The sequence below is a fragment of the Physeter macrocephalus genome, chromosome 7 (assembly GCF_002837175.3).
Source record: "Physeter macrocephalus isolate SW-GA chromosome 7, ASM283717v5, whole genome shotgun sequence".
Lineage (NCBI taxonomy): Eukaryota > Metazoa > Chordata > Mammalia > Artiodactyla > Physeteridae > Physeter > Physeter macrocephalus.
Window position 1 is genome coordinate 124,847,539 of NC_041220.1, and position 27,592 is coordinate 124,875,130.

General features: G+C 39.1%; 1 protein-coding gene across 1 annotated transcript in view; it reads right to left on the reverse strand.

Moving 5' to 3' along the window:
* Positions 1-6,209: 6,209 nt before the first annotated feature.
* The window catches only part of TNIP3 (TNFAIP3 interacting protein 3), a 97,435-nt gene continuing 76,052 nt past the window's right edge, over positions 6,210-27,592 (reverse strand). Inside the window, exons 8-13 of the mRNA XM_055085763.1 lie at positions 26,910-27,029; positions 23,906-24,031; positions 19,760-19,810; positions 18,760-18,858; positions 15,818-15,878; positions 6,210-6,638 (exon numbers count right to left, since the gene is read on the reverse strand). Coding sequence (XP_054941738.1) covers positions 6,607-6,638; positions 15,818-15,878; positions 18,760-18,858; positions 19,760-19,810; positions 23,906-24,031; positions 26,910-27,029 — 489 coding nt within the window. The 3' untranslated portion in view covers positions 6,210-6,606. The remainder of the gene's footprint in view (positions 6,639-15,817; positions 15,879-18,759; positions 18,859-19,759; positions 19,811-23,905; positions 24,032-26,909; positions 27,030-27,592) is intronic.

Genomic DNA, 27,592 nt, shown 5'->3' on the forward strand with positions numbered 1-27,592 from the left:
AAGTATCCCATTTTATAAATGAGGTAGTTACCGTATATGTAACCCAAGTTTTAACTCCAAGCTCGTATAGATAGAGAAATTTGTTACAGCATTTAGAAAACTGGTGATTTTATTCACATATATCTGTTGAGAGAGAATCCTCCTTGGGAATATCCCATTTCTTTACATCTTGCAAGCAGAGACACTGATTGCCTTAGTTCTGCATTGTCTTTTCAAAAATATTTTTCAGGGGCTTCCCTGGTGGCGCAGTGGTTAAGAATCTGCTTGCCAATGCGGGGAACACGGGTTTGAGCCCTGGTCTGGGAAGATCCCACATGCTGCGGAGCAACTAAGCCTGTGTGCTACAACTACTGAGCCTGCGCTCTAGAGCCCGCGAGCCACAACTACTGAAGCCTGCGTGCCCAGAGCCTGTGCTCCACAACAAGAGAAGCCACCGCAATGAGAAGCCCGAGCACCGCAACGAAGAGTAGCCCCCGCTCACGGCAACTAGAGAACAGAAGATAGACGGAGTATCTCCTTCTGGAGTAGGTGGCAGACAGGTTTGCGGCCCAATATAATAAACATAATGTCTCTTTCCAAAGCAACAGGCAGGATTACTGCACATCATAAAAGGCTTGGGTTCTCTAAATTTAGGGTTCCTTTCCTGTAACGTGGCCACTGCATGTGTAGGTGTCACCTGGCACTCTTCACTTTGCCCTGTGGGAATCAGGCTCAGATAACGGGCACAAGGAAATGCTGATACTGTGGCTACTGCTATTGCTGGGAGCAATGAAGTCTTCTGTCTCTGACCCAGGAATCTTGTGTCTTCTGCTAGCATTCCTGAAACTATGGCAGCTGACTTATGTATTTCAGACTTTTACAGTTCTTGACAATAGCAGCCTTTATCAACATTGACATTTTTCTTTATAGATATTGAAACCAAGGAATTTATTGAGTCCCTACCATGTACCAGCCACTGTGTTAACCTCTTTATATACATAATTTAATCCTTAAATAATCCCATAAATTAATAACTATTTTCTTCATTTTGTGCCTTAGCACTTAGAGAATTCATTTCAGAGAGAGCCTTGCCATTTGTCTGTCTGTCTGTTTGTTTTGGTGACAGAATACATTGATAATACTCTTGAGTAGAGGGTAAGACCTCAAGTACACATTTGAAAAATAAATGACTGTCATTGTATTTATGACAAAGGGGTAAATATTTGTTGCTACTGAAAGAAGGCAAAGAGTTGGAAGTTAGAGAAAATGTCAGAGACTGAATACTAAGTGGAAAAAGGCAGAAGAGAAAGTAAAAATAAAAATAACAAGGCAATAAAGCTGTGGTAGAGGGCAAGGCAGGGTACACAAATAGTAGATAGGAACCTGTAGTGGGATGCTATGAATACAACCCCCATGATCCCACAAATATTTAGGACAGACTGTACAAACCATAAGAAACTCATTTCAGGGATTAGATTACTTGCGGATCCTCTGGAAGGTTCCGAATTTCATATCCAGGTTTACATCCGGGGTGACATGAGGTTTGGAGGTCATGGTGAGTTGGTAAAACAGAGATGGCAAAACAGAGGGTCCTGAAGCCCCCCAATACTATGTGGGGTACTTATTCAAGGAAAACCTGATGCTCATAGAGGTTGAGTATTTTGGTCAAACAGAGTTATTGTGCTGCGTGGCAGAGGTTTTAAGAACAGAACATTTTCATTATGTTTAAGTAGAGAATCGCATGCAGAAATACAGTCAAGAAGGTTTTTTTCGCTTAACTTATGTGGAACCCAAATATCAAAGCAATGAACATAACCAAGCTGGTGCAAATGATTTTCAACGCTTGATTTGGATATTTTGAGTATGTCGGCTATCTCCTGTGGGGTATAACGTTGATTGTTCTCAATTAATGTCTTGATTTGATCGCTATCAACTTCAACTGTTCTACCCGACCGTGGAGCATCGTCCACAGAGAAATCTCCAGCACGAAACGTCGCAAACCACTTTAGACACGTTTGATCAGTCACAGCACCTTCTCCATACACTGCACAAATCTATTTTTGTGTTTCGGTTGTGTTTTTACCTTTCTCGAAATAGTAAAGCATAATATGCCGAAAATGTTGCTTTGCTACTGTTTCAAAGGTCTCTGGTTTATGGGACTAGATGAATGACAATTCTGTAGATGAAAATAGGAAATAGAAGACAGAGTGGGTGTAGAAGGGGCGATGGCATTCATCACAGTTTGGGACGCACTGAGCTCTTTGTTAGGAATCAGGAGAGGGGTCTGGATTACGTAATAGGAATCTGGAGACCCCCGTGTAAGTTACCACATCTGAGAGAACTTGAGATCATCCTGTTTACATTCATGCTAGCATCCATCTTGCCTTTTTTTTTTTTTTTTTTTTTTGTGGTACGCGGGCCTCCCTCTGCTGCGGCCTCTCCCGTTGCGGAGCGCAGGCTCCGGACGCGCAGGCGCAGCGGCCACGGCTCACGGGCCCAGCCGCTCCGCGGCACGTGGGATCCTCCCGGACCGGGGCGCGAACCCGGTTCCCCTGCATCGGCAGGCGGACGCGCAACCACTGCGCCACCAGGGAAGCCCCATCTTGCCTTTTTGAAACTTCCGTTACTTAAAAGGAACATGAGAAAAGTCTGCAAAAAGGAAACTGAAGGGAAAGACATGTTCTTCGTTGGCATTCAGGAGTGGTCGGGAAGCAGGAAGACATTAGGGCCTCCACCCAGGAACAGAGAGAAAGAACCTATGGAAGTTACACAGAATCAAAGGAGGAGAGAAGGCTTGAGTCTCATTCTTTACATGCTAAATCCTGCTCAATGCTGTAACCCCTTGTGAGAGATGCGGAGTACCATCTCAGCCTAGGCAGGACCCTGCGATCTCGCACGTGTTCCCTCAGCAGCCCCTGCCAGGGCAGATGGGAGTGGCCCGAGTGTGGCAGATGCACGTGAAGCGACGCACTGAGCAGCTGCACCAGCACAAAGCCTCTGGGCCTGCAGAGGCGTCTCCGAGTGGAGGGGCCTCGTGCTCCACAGCCGCCTCTGTGTCTGTACTGGCTGATGCGGGTCGCCATCTCACGGCCGCAGAGGCGGAGAGGAAGAAGGGGGCTGTGAGCTTCCCCCGCAGATGTGCAAATGCTCCCCCCAGTCAAGGGCAGACTCCGGAAAATCAGCTCATATGACGATTCTCCCAACAAACTAATTCTCCGTAATAGGTTAAGAGCATTGGGAAGCCCTAGGGTTGGGTCTAGTTTACCAAAGCGGTACTTCACGAGCCTCATGTATTGTGCTCGCTCCTCCTTCTGATGCTGGAGTGGAATAAAGTGGAAGAAGAGCAGAGAGAAATTACTTTAAATTCTGAGGGCAGGACCCAAATTGGTGAAACTCACGCATTTCCACAAACATTAACTTCCCCTCCTATTACTCATCAATTATTGGCAAGTTAATTGGTTCTAGATCTCAACGTTAACACTTCCTGTAGGAGGCTTAAGATAGAGTTTATCAATATTCTTGGCAATATATTACACACACACCAGCATTTGAGGCAAAATGGAAAGAAATAATTTATTATGCAAAATTTTCAATTTGAATATATCTACCCAGCCACAAATGGAGAAACTAGAGTCCCACAGTGCTGCCTGGAAGGCTGGGGAGGCAGAGGCGGGTCGTGCGTGTGGTGTGTGTGTGTGCGTGTGTGTGTGTGTGTGGGGGGGGGGTGCCTGGTGTGTGTGCGTATAGCATGTGTGTGCTGGTAAAACTTTCCTTTTCTATGGAATCACAAAGGCTGGAGGTATAACTGTTTCCCCGTAACACCTTTTTCCCTTGGAGCAAAGACTGATGAAAGTGAAGAGGTAGTTATATCAGATGGAAACTAGGCCAGAGAAATTATTTCTAAAATTATTGAAAAGTAAGGAATAGAGCAAACATTTTCTTTTCTTTTGAGCTTGTACTCGGAGCTTAAGCAATTTTAAGCCAGCGAAAGGATCATTGTGTGGCTGCAACAGCAGTGCAACTGATTTTATATCTGCCTAGGATTTAACATCCTGCAGGTGCCCAGGATGATTAGAAGAAAATGACAGAAATGAAATGGGGCAAAGGGACCCTCAAGTTGAGGAGAATAATGGCTGCTAAATGACTCTGTCCTCCCCTCCAAATACGGACTCAACCAAAATTAGTCCGTAGACAAAGAATCAGTGTGAGATGCTTTGAGCTGCCTGGACATTTTTGAAAATAAGTGAGAGTTTAAAGAATAATTGTTAAATTGAATCATTGAATTGGGAGATATATGTCTTTTAGATTCAATTCTACCAGTGTCTGAGCTACATGAAAAAGTATCAATACATGAAAGCAACCAATCAGGCCCATACTTCTACCTTTAATGCATTTTAACGTTAAATGTACATTTTCCTTTTTCTATGTAGGAGCTTAAATAAGATACTTCTCTTAACCCAGGGGGTAACATAAATTCTATAAAATATATAGTATTTTTTATCGAAATACTTTCTCCTAGAAGTATGCTCTTATAACTGCAAATTGATGAAGACCCAAAGAACCATACAACAAGTGGAACTTGCTGGAATAATCTAGGAAGCAGAATTATAGCATGCCTAGAACTGGGCGGCCAGCCCTGGGGCAGTTCTGAATCCTGGCTCTGCCATTTTCTTGCCATGAGACTTGGATTAATCACCTGTAACAACGGGATAATTATACCTCTCTTGCTGGGTGATAGAGCTCAATAAATAAACTAAGGAAAATCATCTGAAGTTAGTCCATGCTTAATAATATTAGAAATTTAGTCTGAAATATTATTTTTGTTGATAAGGAAAACGGGGTTAAAAAACATCTATGCTAGTGAGCGTTACAGGCTGGCCTCACTCCCAGGCCTAACTAGACTCCAAGGAAGGTTTTCTTCTGACACCACATCACAACCATGACAAAGTGAATACATCTTTCTCTTCGTGTGATACCTTCAAGTCAAAGATCGAATTCTCCATGACCTTTGAAAACTTAAAATATGCCTGGTCTTCCATTTCCAAAGTAACAAGAGACCACCGTGTGGTGTGACTTCCTCTCTTTTCAAAGGGATAGAGCTGTTCCTCTCAGTTTCGACAAACTGTGTGTGGTAACGAAGCAAGTGCCACAGCACAGGGATATGACCTTTTATATTGAGCTGAGACAGAGACGTCCCCAAATGATTCTGGGAGAGGGTCACAAGAGGGAGTGGCTGACTCGCAGGCCGGGGATGTGGAAACCCGTCTTCTTGGAACTACAGTAGTATTCTGAGCAAGGGGTCCTCTTTGCACATTTGCAGTAACCCACCGGGAGTTCAAATGAAATTAGGTCTCGCCTAAACTGGATTTTCTCCCAATACATTAGCATTTGTACAATCTTGCCAATGTTTGGCAGTTTGCTGATGAGTAATAGGATGACTTCAGTAATAGTAATGGCATGATTAAATCATGTTTTACTGCTGTTGAATTGACCTATAACAAGGCTACCAAGGGGTACTTCTTATATATACGTTCAATTTTTATTCTGGTGAGCACACCTCAGTTGGCAAACTTAATCCGCTACTAGAAGTTGGATTACAATGACTTTTTCACTAATTCAAGGAAATGGAAATTTTAAAAAATACACCAAAGTGTTATGATGCAACTGTTGTTTTTTCTGATTCACTTATACTGAAGTATTGGCCAAGAATGATTTGTCTCTTTAATCAGTAGTAGAAAAAACAAAGCTTTAGTGAATTAACGTAAGAGAAGGATAATTCTTTCTCAAGAATTATCAAGAATTAAATAGCCAAAGACTGAGGTTGAAAGTATTTAACTGCTTACTAAGGCTCTTTCATCTTCCTATTACACATAGCTTCAAGTATTTGCAGAAATTGAAAAAAACAAAAAAAAGATCGAGCTGGGATTAAGCAGAATAACTTTTGGAAGTTGGAGCTAGATAGTCTCAGCTCTTATCTCTGGATTGTTGATCGGACTGCAGCTTCAGCTGACGCTCCTGGTTTTCTTTAGTTACTTCTAGAAGTACAGATATCCGTGACTCTCACACTCCTGCTTTATACCTCCTCGCAAAGATGATCTCCAGTTGGCCCTAGTAGAATCCTTATTAAATGGATGAACTTAATACTTTTAAACCTGCTTAATCTTTAGACATCTGTCACGTCACTGTATAATTTAATTGCAATAAAATTTGGACACATTCGTTTTCCGTTTTAATTGGTTTGAGAAGACAGGGTTACGTTTCTTGTTAATAATTACGCAAATGCACAGGAAGAAAAACACAGATTTAACTGCAAATCGATGTGTCTCTGAACTACTTCTCTAAGTATACATGTACACAGCAAAGCCATCACCATCACATTAGGATTTTCTCATTTCGAGGAAGCTGGAAGTTGAGACAGGTTGTATAATTTTGGCCCCTAGGACTTGATCAGGACCTCAGCTGTCACAGCCTTGTCCTCCATCCGTGCCAAAGGGAAACATTACCAGGTATAAGTAGTGGAGGAGGTGGTGTGCAGGTGTGGCAGACACAAGCCACAGTACAAAGAGGAACGAGGGCCCTCAGCCGAGCTCTCCCTCGGCCTGTGTGCTCCTCCAACAGCGTGTGCTTCTACGCGTTGGCTTTCTTTTCTGAGGAGAAACCTATGAAAAACAGCAGGAAAATATCTCAGATTGAAAATTAAAAATTCATTTCTCTTCTTCTGGCTTAGGGCTAACATAAACTTCGAGGCTGGCGAGAAAAGAAGTATTTTATTCGTGAGTACCCACAAGTTTACACTGAGAAATCAAGAGGCAGCAAAGGGAAGGTTATTATTTTCAGGACTGACCTAGGCTTACCATTTCGTGAAATCACTTGTGGCCTAGTCCTAATCATGCCTGACAAGGATATACTACTTCTCATTCTTGCTGGCATTTTGGTGGCTCTGGCATTTGCTTATGAAAGTGAGTCATATGTGTTACTATTTGGTTCAGTACTCATCCCACAGAGAGATAACTGCCAAATAAAGTACTTTAAAAATACGATACTGGGTGCGTTCTTGCCGAAGCCATAGAAAAGATCACGGTTCTTACAATGTGAGAGTGTATCATGAAAACCAATATGAAAAATTTGGAATATGTTAGTAAGACCAGGATAAAATGCCACAAATAAGTGCCATAGGGAAAACAAAATCAAAGAAGTCTACTCATGGCAAAAGAAAAAAAATCGCATAAATGCCAGGAAATAAGGTGTTTTCCTGATTCATGATAATGTTTTAGTATATGTTAAATGTTTTGGTATATGTTAAATGTTTTATACTTGCTGCCCTGCATTTGGTATTTCAAAGATATGCTAAACTAACATTTTAGTAACAGGAAGATAAAAGGTTACTTTTTCAGGTTGCAAAAATATTCTTCTGAGAACTGCGGCCATTATATAAAAAGGTATCTACTGGAAACAAAATGAAAAGACAAGCTACTGAATGGGAGTAAATACTTGCAAATGATGTGACCGATAAGGGGTTAATATCTAACATATATAAATAGCTCATACAACTCAATATCAAAACAAACAAACAAACAACCCAATTAAAAATGGGCATAAGACCTGAACAGACATTTTTCCAAAGAAGACAGTCATTTGACCAATAACTTAGCCACATAACATGAAAAGATGCTCAACATCATTGATCATCAAAGAAATGAAAATTAAAACCACAATGAGATATTAGCTCACACCTGCCAGAATGGCTATCATCAAAAGGACCATAAATAACAAATGTTGGCAAGGATGTGGAGAAATGGTAACCCTTGGACACTGTTGGTGGGAGTGTAAATTGGTGTTGCCACTGTGGAAAACAGTATGGAGGTTCGTCAAAAAAACTAAAAATAGAACTACCGTATGATCCAGCAATTCCACTCCTGGGTGTGTATCCGAAGAAAACAAAAGCACTAATTCAAAAAGATCTATGTACTCCAATGTTCATAGCAGCATTGTTTACAATAGCCAAGATATGGAAGCAACCTCAGTGTTCATCAACAGATGAATGGATAAAGAAGATGTGGGAGATATATATATATATATATATATATATAAAATATATTATATGTATTATATATATCCATTACATGTATAATGGATATATATAATACATAATATATATGTAATGGAATATTACTCAGCCATAAAAGAGAATGAAATTTTGCCATTTGCAACAACATAGATGGACTTGGAGGGTATTATGTGAGATTAAGTCAGACAGAGAAAGATAAATACTGTAGATATCACTTATATGTAGAATCTAAAAAATACAACAAACTAGGGAATATAATTAAACAGAAACAGACTCCCAGATATAGAGAACAAACCAGTGGTTACCAGTGGGGAGGGGGAATGGAGAGGCACAAGAAAGGGGCAGGGGATTAAGAGGTACAAACTACCACACATAAAATAAATAAGCTACAAGGCTTTATTGTACAGCACAGGGAATATAGCCAATATTTTATAATGAATGGATGGATATGTTATAATGAACTGTGAGAAGAGTATAACCTTCAAAAATTGTGAATCACTATGTTGTACACCTGAAACTTATATAATATTGTACAGCAACTATACCTCAATAAAAAAAGAAAAAAAATACTTAATGCCTTTTTGGAAAGTTATATTAAACATAATAAGTATCATACTTTCTCAGAAATGTTAGCTACAGTTTCTACAGGAACTTAGCTGCATAACGTTCTTAAGATATTTGCGGTGTACGTTTTTGAAATTACATGCAATTTATGGCACCGAATTACAATTTATGGCAAAGAATTCATTTACAATATATACCTGAACTTTTGGTGTATTTTACAGACAGACTAGACATGATTATGCACTAAACTGAGAAAATATAAAAATATAGGTAAAAATGTGTTTAGATGGGAATATAACTTTATAATAATTTTTTAAAGTCTGGAAGCATTCCTTAATTTGATTAAAAAGCTTTTGCATTTCCAAAAAGAAAAGATAACTAATATGGTGAGAACAAAAATTTGGATCCAGAAGCATGATCTACTGGTCTAACCAATCCTGAAGTTTAGAATTAATCCATTAATTAATGATACCTACCTCTAGGTATCTTAAAACATTAAGAAAAATTAGTTCCTGTGTAGTTTTTACAGCACTCTTGTGAAATAGGTATAGAGGCAAGGGCTACTACCCCCAAGTTTTAGATGGAGAGCAGCTATGTCCCATGAGATAATCCATGGCAGAATGGAAATCTGAACAAAGGCAAATACAGGTCTTGAGTTCCTTGAATGGAAGGCAGAGTGTCCTTATATAGTGAAGTTGGTTAGAGACTTCTGTCGTGAGACTTGGCTCTGCAGTTATGGGGGCAGGACAAGAGAAACACCACAAGGGAATGTGGGTCCTCACCTGCTAGGAAGAGTTGGCTTTGCCTTATTGCTCGGTGAAGGACTCTACCCACTAATTGGGTAAGTAACTATCTATTAATGGTGTTGGTTACACTGTAGGTTTCCATGTTCACAGGAGCGCAGGTTAAGTAGCCTGATGCCAAAGTGATCTGAATAGACCCCAGAGATCTTGGTGGCAGAAGCCATGTCTCAACTCTACCTCAAGTATTAGCTGAATCTAAAGTACAGTTGGTGGTTAAGAGCGGAGGGGGTATCAGTGCTGCAGAGGGGTTTTAAAAGGATTGAGGGGACTCTGCTCTCTACATGCCCACTAACCTCTTAGACTGTGAACTCTTAGGCATGAACAGTAAGGAAATCTAGGTAAGTAGACTTTCTTCCCAGTTGGGATGCAGAAAAATAAAATATATACCTTGCTTTCCTTCCCTATGGATTTTTATCTTCCATTTAAGAGAATTACTACAATTTTATTTACCTGGTGGAATTGTGACTAATCTAGACTTATTGTGTGAATTTTTCTCATCTAGGATCTGTCTATCTATCTATCTATCATCTTCTATATCTATTCATACAAAATGTTAAATAGAATGTTCAGTCTTTGCTTATAAAATCAATGTTTGACTAGGAATATATTTACCATCTGTATTTTCATATGTTCCTGTACATGTAAATATACTTTTTGCACTTTATTATTCTTTTAGCAAAATCATTTAGTTTACTGATAAGCTGACCTTTAGAGCATTAAAGGTGAGGTGGCATTTCTCCTGTAATTCTTTTCAAACAATCTAGAAACAGGCATAAAATTATCTGCCTCTAAGTTTCAATTAATTTCCTTTATTAAGAAAGTAATGTATTTTATAAAAGAAAAATATTGTAATATTTTATCCATCTGTATTGAAAATTATACATAGTATGGTCTTTAAGTTTCTTCGGTTTCTTACATTTCTTAAGTACTTTTTACTATTTACACTGGTTCCTTTATCTCTTCATACTCTTAGGAACTGGAAAAAAATCCAAGTAATCCAAGCCATTTACCAATGTAAAATCACCTGTAATGTTTAAATATAAAGACAGTTATAAAAAGACACACCCTGAGAAATAAAGATTCTGGCTTTCAGGACAGGACCATTAGAATTTATTTAAATAGAATAAATGCAAAGTCTGACACTATTACACTTTACTTAATGCAGAGCATGGGGTGGTCCATGTTGCTTAGTGGTTACAATGTGGGCTTTGGAGCTAGACTGTGTGGGCTTGTCTGTGTCCCAGCCAATAACCAGCCATGTGGGGCTGGACAAATTACATGATCTCTCAACTTCTCAGTTTCCACATTTACAAAACAGGGACAACGGCAGTCTTTCTTTCACATGGTGGCTGTAAGGTTTTGACGAGATAATAAATATAAGGCCCCTAAAATAGTTTCTGGCGTATAGTTAGTGTTATTGAGTGAACCGTGTCCCCCCGAAAGATATGTTTAAGTCCTTGCCCCTGGTACCTGTGAATGTGTCCTTATTTGGGAATAGGGGATTTGCAGGCATAATCAGGTTAATATGAGGTTACACTGGATTAGCCTAATCCAATATGACTGGTGTCCTTATAAGAAGAGGAAACTTTAGACACAGATGCAGAGGGAAGAGCGCCACGTGAAGAGAGAGGCAGAGACTGGCGTTATGCTGCCACAGCCAAGGAACATCTGGGACTACTAGAGGCTCAAAGAGGCAAGGAAGGACCCTCCCCTACAGGCTCTGAAGGCAGCAGGACCCTACCAGCACCTTGATTTCAGACTTCCAGCCTCCAGAGCTCTGAGAGCATAAATTTTTGCTGTTTTAAGCCACCTAGTTTGTGGTACTTTGTTATGGTAGCCCTAGGAAACGAATTCAGGCAGTATTCAATTAATTAGCTATTATTAGACATCAGTAAAGGCCAATTATAATGGTTGGGCTTTGATCTTCTACACTGTAAAGAAATAATGATGTTTGCTCACAACACAATCTTGCATGCCTACATTTCATGCCATTCCAAATATGTAAGAATTGAGCTCCAGCTCATTAGACAAACTTCAACTCTATACCATATGAAAATTTTGGAAGGTACAGAAGTGATTGGCATACAATAGAGTCAGAAAATATAGCCTTTTGACATTTCAAAAAGGAGGAAACAAACAACATGCTTTCAAGGTTATACTAACTCTGCTGTGCCATAATTGTTCTGGAAACATGGAAGTCATTTTGCATCTCATTCTGATAACAGATAAAATGAGACTAAAAGTTCTTTGTAAAATCACATGTTTAAACAGAAACTGTAACCCATTGACATCTGGGGACATCATGTAGATGTTGCATTTTCTACATCATGTAGAAAAATGCCATTATTTAATGCTATGCAGAGAGAAAGCTAGGAAAGTCTCAGAGCCTTGAAAACCTTTATTTAAAGCTTGAGGTTCTGAAAGAAGACTTGATTTTCAGTGTGTCCCCAAAGCACTCTAAAATAACCACAGACAGTAGCTGAGAGCAAGGCTGGAAACCAGTTGACCTGAAGATTGTTCCATGTTGTACTCAGTACCAACTGGCCTTAATCCTCGGCCAGGGAGCCCTTCACTGGGTCCCCACTCTTCAGAGCACCGTGCTCTGACCCTCCTCCAGCCAGACTCCCCCTCATCACGTGAGCCTACCTTCCTTTAGAACAAGCTCCTGGCACCCACAAGCAGACCCCCAGATTCTTTGCCAGGTGACCCTGCGTCTGCTTACAGGCCCCATGTGGTCTTCTTCCCCAGTCCCGAAGCCAAGGGGTGCTGTTTGTAGGGTAGTGAGGGGTATATGAAGTTGGGGTGTGCCTGCTGGCTGTCCTCAAACTCACACTCAAGACCCCTCCCAGTGGGTAGGTGGGAGGGAAGGGGCTGGGCCATGGCTCAGGTCTTCCTGTGCCACTGTGTTCTGGCACAGAACTGGCTGGAATCTGAGTGTTCTAAATTTGATGCTGGCCTTCCAGTTATATTTATCAATAGGAGGATAGACTATAATTTAATAGCGTCTAAGCCTGATCCATAATGTTTAAATATTTACAAATAAAGTATGCAGCTCTCCTCGTGTTCTTGTCGCAGAGCCTGGGAATGTCAGAGGAGGCTCTAGTGATAGCATAGACGTTTATTCACCCATTTTGTACCCACTGTCCCTTTTAAAAATCACAAGGCTGCGGCTCTATGTGTAGACATTGGAGCCACTATTTCAGGTTAAATTAAAATAAGACGAATAATTATAAAGGAAGATACTAAGATAAAAATATCCTACATATATTGGGGTCAGAAAAATAAATTTGTCAGGAGTAATAGGAAATTAATAAAAACCGAGAACTAGGACAATCCAGGAAGCATATGTACTAATTAATATTAATTTAAATATCCACATTTTAAAAAGGATCCTTTTAATTTAAATATAAATAAAATATTTTAAGTATTTATTATATGAATAAAACGTACAGCAGTTTTCAGAAATAGTTTGTTTATAGATTATCAGAAACAGAGTCTAATTTTTCCACTCATTTTTCTTTCCATTGCTTGCATTTTGGCATTTCTAGTCCAAAACACAGGCTATATTGACTAGCAGTATATTCTTATAGTGGAGAATAAATGTATTGGTCATATAATGAGACAATAAAAATATCTTTATAATAAAAGCTCTTTAAACCCGTATTTTTTTTAACAATCAATGCTACACAATTATTTTTAAGAACTCTGAGCAATTGTGTTGGATCGACAAAGGAAAAGGAGCTTTCCAATTAAATAAATCAAAAAATAACAAGAATCACTACCGAAATTAAATAACGGCACGTGGGATGTTTGTAACAAGGGTGGTTTCAGAGCTTCTGCCAAGTGTCATGACCTGGCTTGAGCTTTGAAACAGCATCAGCTTTGGAAGCTAGAAGAGGGCAACAGGAATTCCAAGCAGGTAGATTTTTTTTTTATTTTATTTATTTTATTTTATTTTTTTTGCGGTACGCGGGCCTCTCACTGTTGTGGCCTCTCCCGTTGCGGAGCACAGGCTCCGGACGCGCAGGCGCAGCGGCCATGGCTCACGGGCCCAGCCGCTCCGCGGCATGTGGGATCTTCCCGGACCGGGGCACGAACCCGTGTCCCCTGCATCGGCAGGCGGACTCTCAACCACTGCGCCACCAGGGAAGCCCAAGCAGGTATATTATAAAGTAAGGAGTTTCTTTCTATAATAGTCCCCTAGTCATGATCAGCCCTCTTCCCTGCTCTAGACAAGCCACAGTCAGCTGCAGAGCTGTGCTGGTACGGATGACAGGTTTCAAATGGTAATATAACCCTTCAGTTTCCACCAGGACTGCCCAAGCAAGATTTACCTCATAACACATTTATTATGCACTTATTCTTACATAGTACTGTGTCTTTTACCTGTGATATTCTAAGTGTTGAATGAGAAGCACAGATAATGTATGCTATGAGTTCTTAGGAAGAAGAGATTATTGAGGGTTAGATACTAGACCCATAATTATCCAAGTTAAGACCCCCATTGTCATTTTTATATCTACCATTTTAGAGAATTTTAATATAGTAAGAGAGGTAAGTTTTCAACGGCACTACAGGATATGATTCAAGCGCAGGTTTTGAAGTGTTATACACCTGGAATCTAATCCCAGGGTTAAATCTTCCTAACTCTGTGATTTAGGCATGCTACTTAAATTCTCCAAGCCTCAGTTTCCTCATCTGTAAAATGGTATAATAATAAAACTTACTTTATATCTGTAGACCCTGCCACACAACATGTTTATACATCACAGAGCTCTTATATTTCTTCCCAAGTAGACAAAAATCGGTAGGTTTCACACACTGACCATAAAATTATATTTTTGCATGTTATTTAGTTTCTGAAGATCATCGCAATTCATTCCTATTTTATATAATCATTAGTTTCTATTACTTTGGTCCAGGGCGAATACAATAGTGATATATAAATGGCTTTATGATATTTTTGAATTCTCTACTGCATAATTGCATTTTCTAGTGATTAAACTCCAACTCAGGAGAAAATATCTTTAATATTCATTCCAGACCAATATAATATAAAATGGGAAACTATAATTGGGTGGCAACTCGGCTAATATATTTCAGAAACACAGACATTATGCAACAATCATTATGGTTAATGGTATGCCTTTCTATTAAAAGCTCTCCTTTATGACTGGAACCCAAGAACTTCATTAAAACCAATGGTTATATTAGTAGTAGAAAGAAAAGAAAAAAGAAAGTCCTACAGTTTTCTGATAAATACCTAGACATTTTATTATAGAGTTCTCACTTTTTATCTTTCTTCTCCATAATGCTACTGTGAGCTACGGCCTTTGCCACTCTCAGGGCTGCTGTGTACAGCTGTCCAGGTTGTGTGCTGCACAACTGTAGGAGGCTCCATTTACGTAGACTACCATGAAAAGCCCTTGGACTTGTAAAGTTCCCAAATGGAAAATTACATATGGTATCCCTGGCTCTCTACTTCCACTCCATAGTGGATTCCTTGTACTAAAAACTAGAATTCTGTGACCTCAGATCTGAACTAAATGAGATAACATTCCAAGTATGGCCTGAAATTGGAATATGGCTCCTCTTCAGCTTTTGTAGATAGATTCCAATCTCTGGAAATTAACAACTTAGAGTCACAGGTATGGGTCATATGGAATTTTAAACATGTAGCAGACATTGCTGACTTTTGGTTATATGTGATGAAAACAGAAGAGGGATTATAATTATAGCCCAGTTTATTCAGCCCACTCCCGGGTGGCCTCATGAGACCAGAGAAACAAGCAGTAGAAAGCATAGCAGATTCTGGAAAGAAAGAAGAGAATGGTAAACCAAAGAAAAATAAGGCAAAAGAGTACTCTTAGTTGTGAGTACTTGGTAGGTGACTTTTTCATTTTTCTCAGCATACTTAGAAGTGGGCGTTGTGGGCAACTCTGGCCTAAACTTGGAGGCTGACATTTAGTCATTAGGGAACACAGCTCTGAGCCTTTGGTTTCCCCTGTCTGCCAGTGACATTTAAAACATCTGTCTAGCAAACTCTACCTGGAATAGTGGATGTGCATCTGTCTTTTGCAGGAGAATCACAGAACTTTGCTGTTGTTGTTATAATGCAGCTCTGCTGGAAGTTCTCATTTCTAACCCCAGATGGAATACTGACTCTGAGATGGAACAGGAACAGAAGCCAGGACTGAGATCCATGCATTTCTGCATGCGAACATTTTCCTTTTCTAAAGGAGTTCAATTTAACCCCAGGTGCATCACATTAGAGTTGTGTATGCAACTCAACTTTATAGTGGGTCCTCCCCGAGTATGAGTGAATGTATGTCGAGTAAACATCCCCAAAAGAGCCCATTAAAATGTAAACATGAAAGAATGCTCAATACAGCTGCGGTCTCACCATTCGCCTTGTCCTGCACATCTGGCGGAAACAGGTCGGGAGCATACCACTGACAGTCTGGCTGTGTGGAACAATAAAACATTATTATAGCAACATGGGCTTCAAACCAAACATAGTGGCATGTTAAAAATATAACTACCCTATGTGGCTTTTGTTATGCAGGCAACACAAAAGGGGTTTCTATCCAAACCTGTGGCCAATCTTGCTCACCCCTCTTATCTCCCTCATCACTATTAACATCTCCCTACTCCCCTCCTAAATCCACTCTGTGTTCAGCCAGAATGTCTACTACTTTGGGATTGTGGCTTTTTTTTTTTTAAAAAACAGATGTGTTTTGGATATGTGCAGAAGTATAAACACTTTTGTAAAACTTACTAGAGCCCGTAAATAAAACAAAAGAATTTATCATCAACAAATACTCTTTATAAAACCCTCGCACAGGAGGCAACAGGAAGACCAAGACGACAACGTACAAGTTTTCTGGTGGCTCAAGGAAGAAATCTAAGCCATTACATGAGGACATGGCTTATAGAGGCTCAGGATGGTAAAGGAGCGAAAATCTTTCCCTTTGTACGGTTCCTCTGCAGAAACTATTCTAAATTGCTTAGTTTAGACTAGAAAGTCAGTGAGAAGAGAGGGTAGACTTGGATTTTTCTCCTGGGATTTTTTTCCTAGATTTACACCAATTAAGAACAGCTAGACATTGAACATCAGGAAACCTGTTAAACAAATTGCATTGAAATAAATCATAAACTATAGACCTGAATTTCAAAACACAGTTCCAAGGCCAGAATCTTTGCATTTCACCACTTAGAACAGAGGAATCTCAGCTTTACCTGCCAAGGAGGTTGGTCTGTCTTCCTGCTCCAGATGCTTATTCCTGCCTCCTCTACCTCTACCCCAAGACACAGAGAATGCAGGCCCTTTGTTCTCTTATCCAATTACCACCTGAAAATAACTCAGATTTTCTCTAACAACGAGCCAATAGGGGGCATTTTACAGGGCTGCCGGATGACTGAAAGTAACCTATGAATTCAGTTATCTAAGACGCTAAGAAATGCTGCATTTGGTACTGTCTGACCCCACTTTACCCTCACTCAGACACCTAGGCTCTTGGCTCTTTTTGGTCCACAAAAAGCTAAAAGAGGAAATGAGATCACCTCCGTTTTTCATCTCCTCGTTTATTTTTAGATGTCTCAAATAACACATAGGATAAGTGACGTGAGCCTCAGTTTTATATTCCAGGACAGTTGCCAAAAGAAGGTGAATATACCATAATTTTACAAACACTATCGCATGTGCTTTAATTCAGGCTTAGAAATAAGCATGAAACATGAAATATTCTTTCAAAATGAACTCTGGGAGTTTCTGTAATTTCTCTCCTTATACTGAGATTTTGTTTAAGTGAATACTGATTGAAAATGTAGTCGTTACATGGCTTGAAGTCTTGTTTCAAATACAGACGTTTATTTGGTGAAAATTTTAAGTGATCTGGACTGCCTTATCTCTTGTAATTGATAGAAAAAGTTTGATGAGCTTTTATAGTAGGTGAACATCTGCCTTCTTTCCACAAACGAAGATTTGAAGAAAATAGTCATTTTTACTTCTAGGCAAACTTGAATGACTCATTGGATTTATAGTTAACCTTCCACGAAAGTATTTCCCCCAATTCCCTAACCTGAAGACAACTAAACTCCTTAGTAAATTTCTATCTCTTTGTTTCCCACAATATTAATTTCCTTCTACATTCTGAAAAAAGTCCAGAATGATAGCTGTGTTTGGAGATTCCCAGAAATGTTTCTAGTGAAAAGTAAAAAGTAAGCAAACGGGTAAAGAAAAAAAAAAAATGGAGGAGGGAGAGCAGACAGAAGAAGCAACCAACAACAACATAAAAAGAACCAAATTCTCAGCTGTATGCTGTGTCACACCAGGGTCAAATAAGAGATTCTCATTAAATTCTGACATCCTTCCACCACCCAAAGAGTCATTATCTCCTCCCTTGGGAAAAGGGCTTCTGAGTCACACTCAAATACAAAAGTGTGAGAAGTTTCAGTCAACCAAGAGAACCATGTACTCCTTAAGTGTCCTGCTAGGAAAATCCTGCTAGGATTTAAAATCTCAGATTCTTTGCCTAATTAGAAACGCAGTTAATAATAACTAAGGGGGAGGAGGTTGTCTGAGCCAATCCAAAATGCAGAAAAATGCGTGATTTATTTCCTGTATAAAGATTCTGTCTATGTAGGCAAAGATAGAGAGAGTAGAGACAAACTTCCAGACCATGGGGGATGGTGGGTGGAACACTGTTATTGAGAAGGAAAGGGAGGGTGCTCTGGGTCTGACATATTCAGGTTGACTGTCCAAATCAATTTCACTCACAACTAATGGCTCCACTGTTCACTTCATTTTGCTTGGGTAGACACAGCCATAGAGAGCAACTTAAGTGGGTCACTTTTTCTTGGATACTTTAAGAAGATCCTTTCAACTGGAAAATGTCAAAAACTATTTTGCACAGATATAGCAATATTCATAGTAGTTGAATATAAGTCTACAGCTGAAAAAGGTATCTCCCAGACTGTTTTGCTGTATTCACTTTGCTTTTCTTTATACACAGAAATGTCTTTTCGGTAGAGTCAGGTATGTCATTAAAAATGACCCATATAAAGTGTTATATGTTTGTTCCTGGAATTTTAGCTCAATTCGATACCTTTCAGTTAATGTATTCCTATCTATATGTCCTATGGATACAGTGTCCCAAAGATAATTACAGTGTACATAGACCACTGTAACTCTGCAAATTAGAGGCTGAGATAAATAGAGCCTCTTTATGTAGACAGTATTATGTGCCAAAATTCCTGAGACAGACATCATTTCTACCAAAAGAGAATATTAGCACTTATTAGAGATATAAGCACTTATTTGTTGCAACGAGAGCTCTTACTTACTGGGTACTTCTGTGGATCCTGCACTGCGCCAGGGCCTGTCGGTAGGCATGGATCCCGCAGGTGGAAATTCCAGCCATAGTTACTGGTTGGGAAATACATCTGAGGAGAACAATGCTGTTGGTTCATGGGAAGTGGGTGAAATTGGGGAATCACACTGACACTTGTTTTATACAACCACAAAGTTTGGTTGAAATCTTAAGGTTTAGCCTAAATCTGGTATAATACAAATTCAAGAGAGGAGGGCTGTCAATGCAGACTCTGGACTGATACAGATGACGCTCACAGGCCAAATTTTACTTAAGGTGAAGCTGTAGCTACTTTTCCATGTTGAAGAAATTAGAAACACTTGAAAATGAATGTAGAGTTAACTTTGTGTCTCTGAGTTATCTTCACAGAGTCCTTGCTTAAGAAGAACCAGCCTTTAAGCCATAAAATAAATGTTCTTAAACTGCAGCCAGAGACACTGATGACATAACTAAAGTCCAGAGAGGAAATTAGGAATTAAGAGAAACAATATTCATTCCTTAAGGCTACTAGTGAACCAATGGAATAGAATGCTCCAATACCCAAGAAGATACTCTACTTTCTCAAAAGAAGGCACAAGTCTTTCATGTAGTTTTCCACTGTTGTGGAAGCAACTGCAAGAAATACCAAGGAAATATATTTCCCAGGTGTTTGTGAGTCTATGAAGAAATCTCCCTTTGCATGAACACACACTAAAGCTTGTGCTACTGTAAAAACGTGTTCTGTAACACGTGCTTTTCATGAGTGTTAGGGTTGAGAGGCCTTGGTGGTACCTAAGCTTTAACTCTCCACTGACATTTTAGTTGACAATGAAAAGCATGAGTTGTCCTAGGCCAGCTGTACCACAGTTTGAAAATGCCTTCAACTGGGACCATGAGGAACTGCTGTACTTGGGAATAAATGTGTGAGTAAAACTTAAAGTTGGCATTTCAAACACAACAAGAGGGCTGGTGAATTTAAGTAAGGATCAACATACCTGTTTTAATTGCCTTTCTAGTTTTTCTTTCTCCAGCTGACAAGCTTTTATCTGTGGACAAAACAAAGGCATTTGTATATCAGAAAGAGCTCAAATGTTCTAAAGCTACTCTTGGCCCAGAGGGCAGTGATCTACTCAGAAATCCAGGGGGTGAAGCACTGATAACAGTCATGCCAACGAAAATAGCTGAGTTTTGGATTTTTCAGACAGGCACTGGTTCTATCTTGAAATTCCCAAATGAAGTTTGGAAAGTTGGATAGTTTAAAATTGTTATTCCAATTTGTTGGGGCCATTATAATTCTCAGTTTTAGATTGATGTATTTAGCTCTAGATATAAATATAGATATAGACATAGATATGGATATAGAAACAGCTTCTACTGCTTATTGAATGTAATTGGAATTGGTCAACTGTACAGTCAAAGCCTTCCACAATAAATTTTAGAAGTTGCATTTGTACTTAATACATGCCAGACAGTGATCTAAGTGCTTTACACTTAATAACTCACATTCAATCTTCCCAATACCCCTATGTGATACTTAACATTATTATTCCTATTTTACAGATGAGGTCACTAACGCATGAGATGCTGAGTAACTTATTCAAAGGCACACTGCTACACTTCATGCTTCTCACTATTTAAGGCCCAACCTCATCCAGCAGAGTCACCTATGCTGGGTTCCCCCAACATCTGACACATCTAGGGAAAGCTGGTTTTCTTTGGCCTCTTTAGTAATGCTATTGTCATCCGTATATCCTTATAAAGCAAGCTCAGATGTCCCCTACTGTGTGATACCTTTCCGAGTCCTACCTATCAGAATTATTCTCTCCTTTGGTCATCCCATATAGATAGCATTTTACATTTACCATATGACTTTTTATAGTCTAATGTGTACTATGTACAGTCAGTTCTCATGATTCACAGTAGTTATGCTCTATAAAGTCACTGTGAACCCTGAAGTAGCAAACACTGAACCATTTCTCCCAGGGAAATGCAGGCTTAGGTTCCTACCAGCTTCTGGTCATGCCATCTTTGTAAATCAATCAATACATAATTTTGTTTTATGTGTATTCTGTTAAAGACACGTCATTTAATAAATATTATAGATCCATTAACATTGAACTCATGGCCAATAGCGCTATATTCATCCCTGAGTGAAGCTTATCTGACACATGCCTTTTCTCCGTTAGGCACATCACAGCCTTCCTGTGCTCAGGAACACTGGACAGCACTACAGCACTATGCTTGGGGGCCATTAAAAAAAAAATGAAATCACCGGGGGCTTCCCTGGTGGTGCAGTGGTTAAGAATCTGCCTGCCAATGCAGGAGACACGGGTTCGAGCCCTGGTCCGGGAAGATCCCGCATGCCGCGGAGCAACTAAGCCCGTGCACCACAACTACTGAAGCCCGCGCTCCTAGAGCCCATGCTCTGCAACAAGAGAAGCCACCACAATGAGAAGCCCGCGCACCACACCGAAGAGTAGCCCCCGCTGGCCACAACTAGAGGAAGCCCGCGTGCAGCAACGAAGACCCAACGCAGCCAAAAATAAAATAAATAGAATAAATTTATTTTAAAAAAGTGAAATCACCACCAAAAAGCACAAATATGTGAAAAATGTGGCACTATATAGACCATGAAAAGGACACTTTTTACGGTATGAGATCTGAAAGAAGAAGACAGCATCACCTGTTGGACCTCCACTGGGAACAAGTGTGTCAGGAAGCTCAAGTATTTTGCTGCTCTGTACAAGTTCACAAATGACCTTAAAGGTGGCATAAGAATTGATTTTGGGGTGACAAATATATTTTAGTGAGTAGGCAAATTCACAAAAATGGAATCTGTAAAAATGATGAGGACAGACTATATATGTCCCCCTCATTATCTTGTGAGTCTTTTAATAGAATGGATCATTTTTTACTTCCCTCACAGCATATAGCAGAATGCCTTGCAGAAAGAAAGCATCAAAATTAGATTGCGAGGCACTGAATGTGGCAGGCTAATTGTATAATAGTTGTATTATACAACTATGTGAAACTATTAAAAATTCTCCCTTCCAACAGATTATTTATGAAATACCTGTGAGCCATTACTTGAACTAGATGTTTCTGCATAGATTATTTTTCACTTAACCCTGAGAACAACTTTGTGAAGTCATGAGGTAGGTATCATTATCTATATTTCACAGGTGAGTATGCTAAGAGAGGTTAAGCAACTTATTTTTAGAGACAGAGGTTTTAGAGTTATAAGAAACATTTTAGAGATCATCTACTCCAACTTTGTCATTTTACAGATGAAGAAAAGAAAGCACAGAAAGGTTGAATATTTGCTCAAGGTCCTCACTGATTGTCAAAGCAGGCATGAACTTTGGGCTTTTATCCTTAAATATCTCCTAAGTATCTTTCACTTCACCACGCTGACTGTTTTACCAGTCATTGCCTTAAAATGTCCTTCGTGATAGGAAGAATAAACTCTGGTATGTAAGCAACTAGGGGCAGATCGATTTGACCTAAAAATTCCTTTGGTCAAGTGGTCCGTTTGGACCATTGGTAATATGCTACTCAAATAAGGTAATGCCTATTCTATCATGGCATTTAATCTGCTGTTAATACATTTAACATAGATTGTTAAACCATCTATTACATCTGGTGAATTCTGTCTTCCTTTCACCTGAGTAAATGAGACTTTTGAAGAATAAATGCTTAGATTATCATTATAAAGAAAATTTTGATAGTTTTAGCATATCACTAGGATCCTCCCCTAGTTCATAAGCAGTTATACTGTACTGTAGTTAGACAATACATTTATTTTTTGATATCAATCAAATATTACAGGTGACACGGGAATGAAAATTACTGTGAATTATAGTCTATAATGTAAGTATCTGGTTGTGTGTTTCTGGCTGTACTACAGCTTTTAATAAAGGCAAGAACATTGCCAGACTAGACAAATATTTATCATCAATCTGAATTTAATGTAGTAGAATGAATAAAATTAAAATACGGCAGGAAGTAAAATGATTTGTGCAGTGACAACTCCAAAAAAATTAAGGCGGCTTTGCATATGAGGCATACAAATTGAGACGGTGATTTTCTCACCAAGAACAATCAGAACATTTGCTCACCCACTGTTGTAAAAGTATGTTGCATGAATTATTTTCAGAAAAAGCATTTTATTATATTTTTACCGTTACTTTATTCCTTCCAGTTTCTTAGAAAGGAAATGGTTCTGCCAAATAATTCTCCATGTAAAACTAGGAATTTAGAGTTAATCCTTAAAAAAGATGTCAAAGAAGAAACTAAATTTAACTCACCATCTACTTTGTATTCGGAAGAAGGGGATGACAAAGAGTTTAAAATCTCTTCTAAGACTAAGAATCTTGAAGCTACAGAGCTGTCACAGCCTGCCCCACAACAATTCCTTATTTATTGAAAAACACTGCATAATTTTGCAAATTAAAAATTTCATGGTTCGTGGTTTTTTCTTAAGCCAAAGTTGTGTTAGCTACATTTCCCTCATTAACATCAATATTTACCCATCATGGCAACTTCCCGAGTCTATGTTTAATAAATTCTATTGCACCTAATTTTAGTATGCTTACATTTAATATTCTATTCTAATAAAGTGGCTAACATTATCTGGCTTCCTTGAGAGCACTCCAGTTACTTTAAATCTGGGAACCCACTGAACAAAATTCTTGGTTTCACTAGGTATATAAATGACATTTAGTATGTATGTTTTTAGAAGACAGGAACATTCCAACATAGCCCTTCAAAGAAAATGATAAGAATTTAGAAACAACTTCACTGTACTAGAGTGTTTTGGCTTTGAATTTGAGTGCTAGGTAGTTCCAACTCCCATTCTACCAAGATAAATATTATGAGAAAAAGATCAAAGAATTGGATTTTATAAAAGACTTTGGAATCCAATTTCTTGGAAAACTCCTTAATATACTTAAGATGAAAGAAATCTCTAGTCATTTCATCTCTTTACAAGATTGTTTAAGAATGATTTCATCCCAGGTGCTAATCTCTCAAAAAAAAAAAAAAATCCAACGGCAATTAACAGAAGCCAAAATGTCTAGATTTTTAAATGAGAAAATAAAAATAAAATACATACGTGCTGGCAAAGATTATTGGACTTATACCTGAGAATTCAGCCTGTTCAACTGGGTTTGAGAAGTTTGATTAATTTGCTGTAGCTCCTCTTTTTCTCGATTAAGTCTTTCTCGGTCTGATCGCTCCTTTTTGAAGTCTTCTTCGTATATTTGCACCTAGGAAATATTAACTTACTGTTACGGCTAGCTTCCTTTTCTCTTAAGCCATTTAAATGAGTTCCGGAGAGGTGCTATCTGGGTTTGTCCAATCTGAGACATTCCCGTCCTCTTTTCATGAGTAGTTCTTTACGGTGGGGCTCTCTCTTGATACATATGACTATAATTCTACCTTTCACTTTGTTTATAATGGCAGTTCTCAACTTTTTTCTCCTTGAGCATATATCAGAAATTCATAAGTGAAGTAATAACACGGATATTTTGAAAATAATTCCCCTCACCGATTTTTTATTGCATATTCCATTATTGTGATGAAGCCTTGCTCCTCCCACCCCATCAGTGCTAAGTTTCACTGTTTTGGAGCAAATCATCCATCTCTAAAACCAGGCTTTGATGTATAAATATTGCTTGAAGTTCTGAAAGTTTCCTGACAATAGCTGCTAAGTGAAGCCACTAAATACTGACATGCCAAAGTTTCTAAATATAAGTTATAAGTTTAGCACAAGATAGAAATGAAAGGCTCATGTATGTGGGAGAGCAAAGCATGTTTATTGAAAGATATTCACCAGAGTTGGCCTTTATAAGTAATTGTGGGAGTATATCATAAAAAAGAGTAACTTTCTAGTGGAATGCCTCTCAAGAGGTACTCCAAATATTCCAGAAAAGTAATCAAAACAAACCCCCCCAAAACAGATTTAATTATTGTTGTTTTAATTGGCGTAGTGTTGGCTGATGGCTTGGAGACTAGAGTGTGGAGTTAGGAAAACAAATGAAGCTTAAGAAATGAAGCAAAAGATTTCCTCTAAAACCAGATTTAAACTACAACTTACATGGGAACCTAGTAGCTAGATTTCGTCTATTAAAGTTAATGCACATTGCACCACCATCAGCAACAGTGCAACAACTTTTAACTCAAGGATTATTAATTTTAAGTCAATAATAATAGAACAAAATGTAATAGGCAAGGGGGAGAATTAAACATTTTACATGGATCTAGATGCAGATATACATATTTAATTTCAAGACTTTATTCACCAGAAGGTTACAAGGGAACTATACCCAGCCAAGCTGACATTTTGTTTTGGGGTGGTTTTTTTTTTTTTTTTTGGTTGAGCGCTGAGTTTCAAATCCAGACACAGTTAAACCAATGTTCTGTAAATAATTACCAGAGGCATCTGAAGTGGGAGAAGTCCATCTGATTAGAACAGATGGACACTCTTCATCAAACACAACAGTGATAGCAATTTCATCACTTAGATGGCCAAGATTCAAGCTCAGTTTCTTTGTGAATTTAAATCCTTTAGGGTTTCACGCAGCACTTGGTGATGTAATGATTGTGGGTACCCAATTAGAAATGTGCACAGTTAAAATGTGAATGCCGAAAGCTAGCAAAAGAGCCATACAGAAACGAAGGAGACGGATTCTGGTCTACTCTTGGGGTTTATGAGAAGAAGAATACCTGCCATTGTCTGTATCAAATACGAATTAAACCTTTACTGTAAACACGTGTAAGAGCAACTCTCTCGCATGTGGTGTACGTTATATGGGAGCACTGAAGATGACTCAGGTGTCTGAACATAATCAATACCTTTTTCAGAGGAATCCTGGCTAGCGCCAGTGGTACTTTAGGGGCTGAGAATTTGGCAGTTTTAACACTCTGATTATACACTTATTCTTTCCATGGGTCTATTTTCAAGCTGTATATTTGATCCTGAATGTAATGAAGCAGATTATTTCAAACTGAGTTGATAGAAGAGAAAATCCAACTTTATGTCAAATGCTCTGAATTTTTTAGATTTATAGATAGGTTACTTCCTATGAAGTAATAACAATAAGGTAAACGACAAAAACAATATCACAGTTGCTCTAGTCTTCCTTGTATTGCATCAGGAATCCTTGTAATTGGCACCTGCGCAGAGCAAAACAGCCAACAAGTCATACCCAGGGGCATCAGAAAATAATACTTCTCGGCTCTTTGTTCTATGTCACCCTATCCCCTGCCCCTGCCATTGCTAACATATTACTGACAATGTGTGTTTCTGGGATTGGAATTCCCATATTTCCTGTACTTATCAATATCACTTTGAACTGTTCCAGCCCTTTGCTTATATTAGTTTATTTAACCTCTTACAGGAAAAGAGATGTGATATGCATGGGTGGCTCCTCAGCTAAGCCAGCTCCAGCTGGCTGAACTAAAATTAGACTCAAGTAGTTTAGGCAGTGCTATATCCCCACAGCCCTATGTTGCTGGTGCATGCAGAAGCTTAGAGAGAGCATCCTTTACTCTTGCTGTGCACTTGGAAACAGTGAGTGAAGGTGGGTGAGTTAGGAGGAGGAAACCATTGTACATCAGTAAATTCCTAGGTGGTGCCATCTGTACGTAGGGGTAGATGAACAGACCTGGCTCTTCAGTGACTATGATCATTGCAGAGTATTCCCTTTAAAACTGCCCTCATTGTTCAAAAGCCCAGAGGCCTGCAGCTACAGAATAATAGCCCGGCTGCTACCATTTTCTGAAAAGGTCCAGGGTTTGGGTTAATAGTGTCTTCAAAATAAATCATGTCTACATGAAACCCTCTAGACCCAGTGCTAATAGAATTTCACTAAAAGGTTAATTAGCATGCCCCTTTTTTAAGTGTATGATCTCGGGCGAGCCACCTAACCCATCTGAAACTCAATTTTCTCTTTTATAAAGTGTGAGAGTTGGACGAGGTGATCTATATTTCCCCATAAAGCTTTAAAATTAGGTAATTCTAATTAAAATACATGCAAAAACCTTTGACATGTTTTGAATAGGAGGACTTCCAGAAACGGCTAAAGCAGCATGAACAATGGGCCCTAAGTTCTCCACATGATCGCTCCACTTTCAACTTCTCACCTGCTGTTTGAGAACTTCCATCTCTGTTCTCATCTCCTCATGGCTGCACTCCATTTCAGACTTCCCCAAACAGTCCTCAGGAGATGAAGAACACTCCATTTTCAAGGCATCCTGAAGAGCCTGTGTTATAAGATAAGCACACTGTTGATCTGAGAGTTGCCACATCATATGAATTTCTCTACAATTCTTAGAGTCATCTCAAATGCACTCATAAGGTAGAATTTCATTTTTAATGCTACTTTCATCACTGAGTAACTTTCTTCATATATGCATTTTTTTCAGAATCTCCGTCTTTTCTCCATGATGGTGCTTATGTTATTCAACTCTCGTTGTTACTTGAGAAGGCTTTGGTGTTAGAGCCCCTTCCACCTAGCCAACCATGAGTGGAAAACAGATACACAGCCTTTCTCTAGAGTCTGCTTCCGTCAAATATATGCTGCATCAATAAGGCTCAAACTTTAGGGAGCATCTGAATCATCTGCAGAGGTAGCAAACATGCCCATGCCTGGGCATTGCCTCCAAGGGTCCTGAATCAGTATATCTGGAAGCAGGGTCTGAGAATCTGCATTCCTCAAAAGCTGATGCTCCTGATCTCAGGTGACATTTTTTTTTTTTTTTTTTTTTTTTTTTTTTTTGCGGTACGCGGGCCTCTCACTGCCGCGGCCTCTCCCGCTGCGGAGCAC